Source organism: Rhipicephalus microplus, chromosome 6 (genome assembly GCF_043290135.1).
Source record: "Rhipicephalus microplus isolate Deutch F79 chromosome 6, USDA_Rmic, whole genome shotgun sequence".
NCBI classification, from domain to species: domain Eukaryota; kingdom Metazoa; phylum Arthropoda; class Arachnida; order Ixodida; family Ixodidae; genus Rhipicephalus; species Rhipicephalus microplus.
In genome coordinates, this window is record NC_134705.1 from 163,706,254 (window position 1) to 163,717,071 (window position 10,818).

At 45.1% G+C, this 10,818-nt stretch overlaps 1 protein-coding gene across 1 annotated transcript in view; it reads left to right on the forward strand.

The window, feature by feature from the left end:
* The window catches only part of LOC119182744 (uncharacterized), an 84,818-nt gene extending 74,767 nt beyond the window's left edge, over window positions 1-10,051 (forward strand). Inside the window, exon 6 of the mRNA XM_075866926.1 lies at window positions 5,351-10,051. Within this exon, the coding sequence (XP_075723041.1) occupies window positions 5,351-5,756 (406 nt within the window). The 3' untranslated portion in view covers window positions 5,757-10,051. The remainder of the gene's footprint in view (window positions 1-5,350) is intronic.
* Window positions 10,052-10,818: the final 767 nt, after the last annotated feature.

Consider the following 10,818-nt stretch of genomic DNA (forward strand, 5'->3'; position numbering starts at 1 on the left):
ACTATAAACAAAAGAACGCTGAACCAAAACCACAGCGACCTGCCGTGAGTGGCGAGGTATAGGCATTCTAGTCGAGAGGCGAATATAGCAGCGGTGCTCATCTCTCGCCGCTTCCGCTCGGCGCTTGATTCGTCTCTGTCAGGGGGGGGGATGAGAAGGGGGGGGGGGGGAGTGACTACGTCACGTAGTCATACGAAACCGCCCTTTCGCACCTGACGGTGCTGGCGCCAGTTATGGCGTCGTGGGTTCGGTGGCTCGCCTTTGATTCTCTTCTTGCATGGAATGCCGACGCCTGGTTGCGTCGAACGAACGTCGTTGTGGCGGCGAGCGTCTGTCTGCGTTTGCAGCGATCCCATTGGTCGAGCGTTGCTGCCGTCCCGCTTCTGTACGGGCGGCGACAACAATGGAAAAAAAGGAGTGGATGTATAGCGCGGCAAGCAAACAAAACAACTCTGCCTGACTGGCCCAGTGATGATGGCGGTGCGCCGCCTCGGTACAAAGGTACGGAGGTGTCGGTGGCACGTGCGTTGTCGACATGCTGACGGGAAGCGAGGCGCGAATTTTGGAGGGTGCACCGGACGCGACTTCTCATTGGTCGTGCGGTCGTATACGCAAGTTGTTTAGAGGAGGTTCGCGATAGACTTCGTAACGCGAGATCTGGCTGAGTATAGCCGTGGCAGAATAGCGGTACGTGTGAATGAAGACGAGCGTTAGGCACAAACCCGCCTGGCCGGGAAAAGACATGCAAGAAAAAAAAAACAATTCACCGGCCGAAGTAAAAATATCATGCCGAGTCGTTTGTAACCGCGTATGACGACTCGGTTTATTCTCGGGAGCGAACAAGCGCCACGGATGTGACGAAGCACACACACCCGAAAAACGATGACGATTATCAGCCCAGATGAAGATGATTGACTCCTGCTCAAAAAGCTCGCCAATAGTTTCCTCAAGCCATACTTCGTACACTCTAGTTTTCACTGTGTCACTGTCATATATGAGTTACTGCGTCAAATCGTGAGGGTTTATCTAAAAGCTCTTCAACGAATTTAAGAGCGTACATATGAAATCATTAGACGAGGTGAACTAATAGGTAACATTTTTTTTTCAATCGGAGCACGTTCTCCCGATCGCGATGTTGCGCGACTACAGAAATTGCCGTTTCAATAAACAACATGACTAATAAAAATTCCCCTTTGCCTCCCGAGATTTTCCCAATTCCTACACGCAATACGCGACATGCATCTAATGGCAGTTTTAATGTTCTCGAATGCTACAATATTTCTGGAGAAAGACTGATCGAATTAAATAGATCAAAACTACGGAACGCGATTTCCCTTGAGATTTAAAGTGCACGTAGTTTTGGCGCATGCCAGTCTTTTTTTTTTTATTGAGACGAAATATGTAAGTGTGTGTGTATGTCTGTTTTGATTTGAGAAAAGTATACGTGTATTGCCTATAATCGTATAATTCGTTTCTGTTTTTTTCCCTTTTTTCTTTTTTGCTGACCTTTACATTCTTTATCCACATTCTATTGGACCGGTCGCTAGCCACTTAAGGCTATCGGTCCGAATATTTTTTTGTACAATTATTCTTTTCGTGAAAAAATAAAGTTCCAATTGAACGATTTAAAAAAAAATGAGGATGAAGTGCGCAATATATAGGCTAACTCATTCCCCACACGTGGAAGCGGCAAGCCTGGCCGTTGCAAGTCAAGGTGGCGAGGAACGTCACATGAAGAGCGTCATGCGGGAGGCGTGAACAACATCGTTGCTGCAGTGATGATGGCGGTCGATTGGCACGACAGGTGGCGTGTCACCCGACAGTGGAGCGGTAGCGTCTTCTCGAAAACTACGCACGAGCCGACGAACCGAGGTCGGAACTTGTCGCACAGACCAGGTGTGCGTATGGGGTGTCGAGTACAGCACCACGTCCCCCGGTCGGAATGAGACAACCCGAGAGAGAAGTGTCGCAAACGTCCTTCCTTTGTTGTTGCGTGGCTTCTGAGTTCATACGAGCAGGCAGGCGACACTATAAATGCCTCCCAATATATTCTTAAAAAAGAAAAGTCGTTTCGCTTTCCACACGGGAGCATTGTTCACAATAAAGCACGAGCAGCAAGTTCGCATATTTAAAACGTCACCTAATCACATGTCCACATGGCAATGCGCACACACAGGCGTAAGGTTGCTGCGGCTTTTGTTCGGCGCGTGCGCAGTGCTTTTAGTACGCGATGATTCGATATGAAGCCGTGGAAAGAGTCTTTTTTTTTTCGTGGTGATGGCGGAAGCATTTTCCCAGTTGGTCACACGGCTCGTGGATACAACATTTCACTCGCCGAAGGTGTAGGCCCATGTGATAAACTGGCAAGATGCTTCAGCCATCAGCGCGGTAAAGAAAGTCTTATGGAAGAGCATAAAGCCATCCCGTGGGCCTCATGCTTGATGAGGCCATAACCTAAGAATTGTACAATGGACGAGAGAACGATGGAGCTCCAACTGCCCATGAAGCCCACCTTCCTCCGCTTCATCTCGAGTCGGCGTCGCCTGTTAAAACCGCTGCGCACACGCCTACCGTATAGTAATCATCTGCACGTGTATGCGTGTTGTCTCAACTCAAAGATGTGATTAGACGACCTTCTAAATAAGCCAACTTGCTGATCGTGCTTCATTGTGAACACAAGGGTTCTTATAGAGCCGAAACGTCTTTTTTAAGACTATACGCATATTTTTACTTTCGGCGGCTCTGTGTTTTCTTCGTGCATTTGTGAACGAGCGGGACTCAGTCCCCAGACTCCTTATCTGAAACTGAGTGACCGACCGAATGGCAGACAAATCTCTCGTTCACTCCTTCACTCTCACAAACTCACTCATCAGTTTCACTGATGCACCATGGACAGATAATCTTATAGCTTGTAGCGCTATACTGACCGACTAAAACACACTGAACGTCTCAGCCGTTCACCTGACTGGCCATCTGACCGAATGTCCCGCCTAAGAACTGTGATTGACGGACTCCCAAACGAACCGACTCGGTGAGTAGCTTCGCAACGACTAATGCTGACTGACCAGCAAATCAATTGAATTATGACAGTCAGTCAGTTAACCATTGGGCTCGTGGACGGTGCTGTGACGATTAGCGATACGGATGCAACGAAGCACGTCGTCACCACGCTCGGATGCGCTAAAGAAACATCGGCACGAACTGTTTGTCAGCTGAGTGCCTCCATGCAAGCGGTATACACACTGGGGAGGCGAACACATCGTGGCACCTTTTCAGCGGCTAAGGTATCTTGATGCGCGCTTTCTCTGCACCCTCTCTGGGCGTCGACTTCGTTCGCTTTAGGGTGAGGTCATCTGCAGCATCTCACTATACGGCGCGTCTGCCATATCTGTGCTCATGGCATCTCACCGCTCTACGTCGACTCCACGGAGAGGTGTAGGAAAAGGGCAAAAAAAAATTGGCAGCGCGATGACACCATCACCTTCGAAGAAATAATAATAATAATAATAATAATAATAATAATAATAATAATAATAATAATAATAATAATAATAATAATAATAATAATATATGGGGTTTATAACCACTATATGATTATGAGGCTCCGTGGTGGAGGACTTCGGAAATTTGGACCATCTGCTGTTCTTTAACGTGCACTTTCTAGTGACTAAGGTACCCGGCTGCTGACCCGCATGTCGCAGGATCAAATCTCGGTGGTGGCGCCTAAATTTTCGATGGAGGCGAGAATGCTGTAGGCCCGCGTGCTCAAATTTGGGTGCATGTTAAAGAACCCCAGGAGGTCGAAATTTCCGGAGCCCTCTCATACGGCGTCTCTCGTAATCATATGGTGGTTTTGGGACGTTGAACCCCACATGTCAATAAATGAATTGAGCGTACAGCGATATCGCACAGTACACGTGCCTCTACCACTTCGCATCGATCGAAACGTGACCGCTGTAACCGGGATCGAACCTGCGACCTCCAGGCCAGCAGCCGAGCACTATAACCACTGCTCCATCGCCGAGGACACCTTCAAAAAATGGCAACAACCTTAGGGAGGAGGGGCATGCATCAAGGTGCACTATCATCACAGAGAGTATTCAGACATTGTCGTGCGCATCGTGCAATGAATTTTCTGCGGTAATGACGCCACTAGTAGGCGCTGAGGTGCCCTTGTACCTGAGCTCGAAAGTAAGATTCACAGAACGAGGAGTTCTTCGGTGTTGTTAATTGCAGGGGTAGAGCTACCACTCCAAATCGTTCCCGTTTTTGTGCGCAGTGACTGCCACCGTTGGCAATGTGTAAAAAAGCTCAGTTAGCCGGCATTTGCTTTTAAAGCAATTGCTCACTGGCGATACTAAAAAAAAACATGAATGTAGCATACAATGAAAGAGAGCAATTAAGTTCTCTTCAAATTCCTGATGCACATGTCCTCTCTGGTATGCGCGCTATTAGCGTGATTTTTTTTCGTTTGCCAGAAAGTGGCGAAACGCCGACTTTTTAATAAAGGAAGAGAAAGGCGCGTGCGAGATTAATTGCTATTTTAGTGTGGGGTGAAAGAATAATTCAGAATTGGTGCAACAGCGCCTACAGTTTAGGTGGCAAAATCGACGAGGGAGTTTTAGGTACGCCCACCCCGAGTTAAATACACTAATGGCTATATGGTGGTGCAAAAGTATGCAAGCTTGTGAACAGACTAACACAAAATTACCACTGAAGGAGGAGTACTGCTTTCGTTCGAAGCAAAAGCGTTTGAGAGCATTCTTTCCAGGACTCCCTGATAAGAAAATTATGCGCAAATTTGAAACCATATCTGTGAGTGAGCGTCGAAGCGTCAGCAGTGCTATTTAAGACGTTAGTCCCAGGTGGAAAACAACTTTATTGCGTACTCCGACAAATTCGTGACCTGGGCCAAGGCCACCCCTGAGCAGGTCCGGAGACCCTGTCTTCTCGCCGCTTCAAAGGCTTGCTGGATAGCCGATGTAGTTGATTTTATAGGTTTGAGCTGCATAGCGCAGCCATGCATCCTGTCACAGCTTTACCTGGGAGGCTAAATGTCTATACTTTTAGCTTCACATTCCCAGTGAATGTGCCCTAGAAATGCGTGAGAGACAGCCTTTTCATTTCACCAGCAAGATTAAGACGAGAACGAGAAAAATTTCACACAGGGCCATCGCTAGTGTTTCTTCGTTCTTGTCTCATGACAAAGTGTATTCAAGTCAAAAGCATCTAGCCATACAAGCAGCATTAGGCGAAATTTTTGTGTTGGGTTGCGTCTGAGAGGTGGGGGCCAAGCATGGACCGCCTCAACAACATGACTTGATTTTATTTCCTCGCCTGTTTCGCGCAGGAGTGGTGCCAGCGGACGTCTCAGCGGAGGCGACTCGGTTCCATGCACTCCACGCTCGAGTCCACCTCTGATGACCGGCATGTGCATGGGTGTTGCGGCACCACACCAGACGGCGCTTCCCATGCAAAGACTGTCCCCGGCGTTACCGGGACACCATTTTCAGGACGACCTGACGACGCTCGCCTACCTTCAGCAGCAGCAACAGCAAACGCAGCAGCATCATCAGCAACTCCACCATTCCCAGCCAACGGGCCACCAGCAGTCCAGGTCTTCAGCGCTGGACGACCTGCCAGCCATGTCAGTGAAGACCGAACCCGGACTGTACCCTTCCCCGGGACTGCTGTACTCCTCGTGCGCGTTCGACCCCATGCAGCATAGTTTGCCGCCCATGGTGCACCAGTGCTAGTTTGGCCGGCTGCGTCACCCCCATCGTGGAAAAAGGGGCGACTCGTTCGGGTTCTTTCTTAGTCAACAATCTTCCGAGTGATGTGCGCCCCGTGTGTACAGTTGACTGTTTTCTAGGCGTCATTGAACTTCGTCGACATGATCTTCACCATCGGGTTATTGTTAGTGATGCATTCTTCGTAGCAGTGTTCCAGCGAGCATAGAAATCCTAGGAAAGTCAAGGGACAGGAGAAACTGTTGCCATCCGTTTAAGGTATTGTGTGAAGTCATGGCTCCGAATCTGTTTACGATATCGTGTTAAGTGATGGTTCTGGATGTCCTTGCTTAACGACTATGATTCAGTAATCCAACCCACCGCGCGTGATCTGGTGTGATCATCAATCAATATACTTCATATACTCCAACCTCCGCCTCAAGCGCATGCATAAATGCACTCAGCTTACGCATGCTTATCCCCTTCCCCCACCAAGTATAATCTTCAACAAATGCAACGGCAAACACTGCACCATCCTTTAATTCCGAGGCTGGCTCAGCAAACCATACGCCTAATCAAAACGGACATCCGCACTTATCTCTAGACGGGCTATGGACACTCACTAGCGATAACGGAGATAAGTTGGTGCGGATCAGCTTATTCATGTTGTGTTATTTTTGTATTAAGTTACAGAGATACCCAGTCCTAATTGAATGCAATACTCTGACCTGTCCCTTATTTTTATCGACTATCTATACTGTAAGACTGCTATCAAGCTGATTCACCAGCATGGTTTTTTCAACCCATTGTCACATTCAGGGTTTTTCTAATCACTAGAAACTTAGAGGCTGAAAGCTGAAAGTAGCGGACTCTCATTTCAATAGTTCTTGAACAGTATGTGACTTGTGGTAGTCTGTGCTGTGTGGAGCCTGCACTGTTGGCGTACCCTGTGGAGCATGCACCAGAACGCGGCGCTAAGCTTCCTGTGCGCGAAAGCAAGCATGGAACAGCAACCGGAACTTTCACTGACCTTTTTTTTGTGTGTGATCTGAATTAGTGTTGTTCTTTTCACGCGTGCTGCTAATGGCAAGATGGTACATAACGGCAGAGGGTGATGCTGTCCTCGAACTGACGGCTCAGTAATACCGAGTGACCTTTGCTTTCAATGGCAGATTATCTTCGCAGATGCATCAGCTACAAGCAGCCGCAAGAAAAATGGAGCCATCGAAACCACAGTGTGTGAACATGCCGGCATTGATCTTAATGCTCGAACACTGAGACTCATTTCCGGAACTGTTCTTATGTTTTTCTCGGATTCTTCTAAAGTCAGTCATATTTTCGTGCGGTACACGTGTTTCGGCAAGGCGTACCATGTTGCTATGATGCTGTATAAAAACATGAAAGTTCACTTAAAAGAGGTACGGCAGTTATTTTCGAAATAGAAAAAATTAAAAAAAACCTTTACTCATGGGTCGCAGCTTGCACAGGATAACATGACTTTTTCCGAGTGCTATTCAATGGGTTTAGCCATGCCCACGAAAGTAACACTTTGCAGGACAGCCAACTATCACCAATAGGACGCGCGAAGTCACCAACCTACTGGCGCCACCTTGCGACACAGACATCAACTCACAACTGTATTTGCTATGACCATTATCAGTCTATCTGTTGGTGCAAAAGTATTGGGGACAAAACGCTCAATAACGCAAATGTTTTGCGTACTGCCCGAAATGCGCTGTTGGGTGGTCACGAAGGCCACGCTAAGGCTTTGTAGTTGAGCAAAAGGTCATCAGATGGCGCTGGCTGTACTGTGGGTGGCGTCATGGTTGTTCTGCTGTACCTAAAACTTTAGTATGTTTACGTACAAATTGTAGCTCTAAGATATATCTCATCCCAGTTTTTTTCGCGGTGAATGCCTTTGCTCTGTCTTTCTTTCACGAACAAAATTTATGATATAGCGCTGCTTTCGCATAAACGTGTTCGGCACATAGCGACCACGTAGGTGATATGCAGATGTTAAAATGCGATGTAACAGTATAGTGTCACTTTTGTTATCATCAATTTATTATGCACATTTCTTAGTAGTACTTAGATACACAAAACGGCACTAGAATTTTTTTTTTCGTAAACTGTATTACTGTTTCACTTTCGCTACAGAGGTTTTTGTGAATTGCGCAATCATTCATATATGTATTTCAAATGTTAAAAGATCTGATTGATCAACTCAGTTATATTTCTATCTTCGTTGCCATTTGTTGCAATGAGTTTTTTTTATTTTAGGATCATTATCTTTTCCTGTCGACATTTCGAGTGTCCGTTAGTACAAGAAAAGTTTCAGTATTCCTTTTTTTTCAGTATTATACTTAATCTTTTCTTTGCATTATCACTTTATACGAGCTCAACGCGTGATCGTCCGAGTTGATAGTTGTGTCTGTAGATGTTTCGTTTAGTCTCTGAATTGCACGAGCATCGTACTATATATAACAAATAAACTTTAAAATCAGCATTCGGTCACAGTAAGTACAGTAATGTGACTTTTGAATTGGACTAATTATTGTTAGTACCGGAATGTTAATTATACAGTGGCCTCTCAAGGAATTGCTAAGGATGAAAATAAAGAACCTTCTTCGCGTCAAACTTACATAGTTATTCACGAAGTCTTGAGAGCAGTCACGTGCAAATTCGACCAGTCAAATAGCTGCGTAAACTAACTACGCTAATTAGCAAGCTAGTAGTCAACACTGACCGCGCTGAAGGCTTCATAAAGGCACGATTGGTCAGCCTATAATTTTAATTACTTGGCATGTTTTAAACTTCGTGACGGAGTAGAGGAGCTATCGAGGATCGGGCCCAAACTGACGCAAATTCAACTCAGAAGTTCCACAGCATGCAAACAAAAGCAAAAAAATAACAAGCAATAAGAACACAATTACTTGTATCTGTTTTGTTCAGTGCTCTGGTGCTTCCATCTTTTTCTTTTTTTGTGCTCTTGTAACAGAGCTTTCGTTTAGCTTGGGCACCCCTTGTGTTTGAAAACGTTTTGTTTCGTTACGTAATGTTTCGTTGTGAGGGAGCATTATCATTGCGTTGTGTTAGGCATGGTCTACGATAGCTGATATGCGGGGAAAAAGTGCATTATGGTCTCCGAAGAAGTAAAATCGTTGATGTAGGCGGATGGTGAACTTAATTTTAAACGCTGCGTTCTTTGGGGACGTTAGCTCATCCACGGAATGCGTATGCTGTGAGCGAGTAGTGAATAATATACGCGAAGTAACAAGTACCTTCGTTTACAGTTGAAACAGTATAGACGGCGAGAATCGTAGAAGGCAGATCATGCTCCTACTGACACTTTCTCAATGTCATTTCAATAGTTCATATGCTTTCTGAAGATTGTAACGGAAGCACGAAGAATACCTGAAAGTCGTGGCTTCTGTAAGAAATTATATGAAATTATGATGGTGAACACGGTGAACATGTGGAACTAATAGGGATAATGTGGAATTGTTTAGGAAACTTACGGGAGTAATGTGAGAAACGTAAGGATTCCGTAAATAAACATAGAGAATTCATATAGCAACAATATCGATTTCTTAAAGAAACATAATCATTTTTTAAGAAATATGGATTATGTAAGCTAACAAATAGAATTGTTAGAACGACATACGAAACATTTCAGTTGGTACGCTCGCTCATGTACGTTATATCAGCAATTACGTCTTTTCGCTGTTTTATTAAGTTACTCGTATGTTCATTTTTGTGCGTTCATAGTTGAGTGTTTCAGAGTTTATGGACATATGTAGTATAAGTACGCTTCTTGTCTTGGGTACGCCATACTTGTTTTTTTTTCGTTGTTTTAGTTCTTGAGCATCATTTTTTCATTTACTCTAGTGACAGACATGCAACTGTGAGAGATTTTACAGTTGACGCCTATCTTAGATATTGTGAAGCTTTCTTTAATCATTTTGGCTAACCATTTGCCTCTCTTTATTTCAAGTCATGGAAGGACTTTAAATTTGAGCAGCTATCACAACGGCTTCAGTTCTTTCACTAGAGTATACACCGGACTTAAGCGGCAATCATTCACGATCCAAGTGCATCGAATACTTTTTGTTCATTGAATATATCCTAGCGATCTCACGTTGCGATATCTCGGTGTGTTTTCAATTTTGCTGTGTTATAATTTGTTCGAGCATCGAATAAACGCAAATAAATGATAGTTCATCAACCAAATTGTATAGTAATCGAGTTACTGGAAGTTATAGTGACAGTAAAGAAATAAATGCCGAAATGGGGGTCAGTCTCAAACCCCGTTTCACCCATAACTCTGTTTGGAATCGTCCCTGCCGCAAGGCACTGTTAACTGACATCCACAGCCTCCAAATCGCAAGGTGGGGGCGGTGGTTTTGACAAAGCGACCTCCAACTTCATCACGCACACTTGCAGCACCGTTTTCGAGGTCACCATTTCTCTTCAATTGTTTTTGGCGCAGTAGAATCGCTTCGTAGCAATATACTTCTTGACGCATGTTGTTCCAGAGCATCCAGCTGCGGAATTACCTTCGGACGTGAGTTCTCAACGTCCCGGGACATTGGTAATAAGATAGCTATTGGTAATCCAGTTAAACGATAACTTGGTGAGTTATCAATGGCTTTATTAGAACTGCAATAATGCCGGAACCAAGGAGCTCAAGTGAAGTTGCTCAGTTCAACATCGGTGATGACAAACATTGATCTTGTGACCACGTTTCATATCTTGTAAAAATAAAAAAAACATCCATGGGCAAGAATTATTTGTATCTCAATGGAAATGCCACACTGATCAAGGACAGAAACCACTGAATTAAAACAACGATAGCAGGCTCGTGACGTCATGGATTACGCCTCCTAGTGGTTTTCCGACATGATCATTTTAGTGGCGTCAACGCAGCTTATTCACGTGACGGCCAAACTACTTCGACCTGGTAACTACACCACTTTAACAACGCTATCTAACTTGGCCGAGTTGTGCTGATAATATTTGCATGAAGTCCGTCACAGAGTTCACGTCATATCATGTTCAATGACGCCAGCGCAAGCCATTTGAAGGTGTT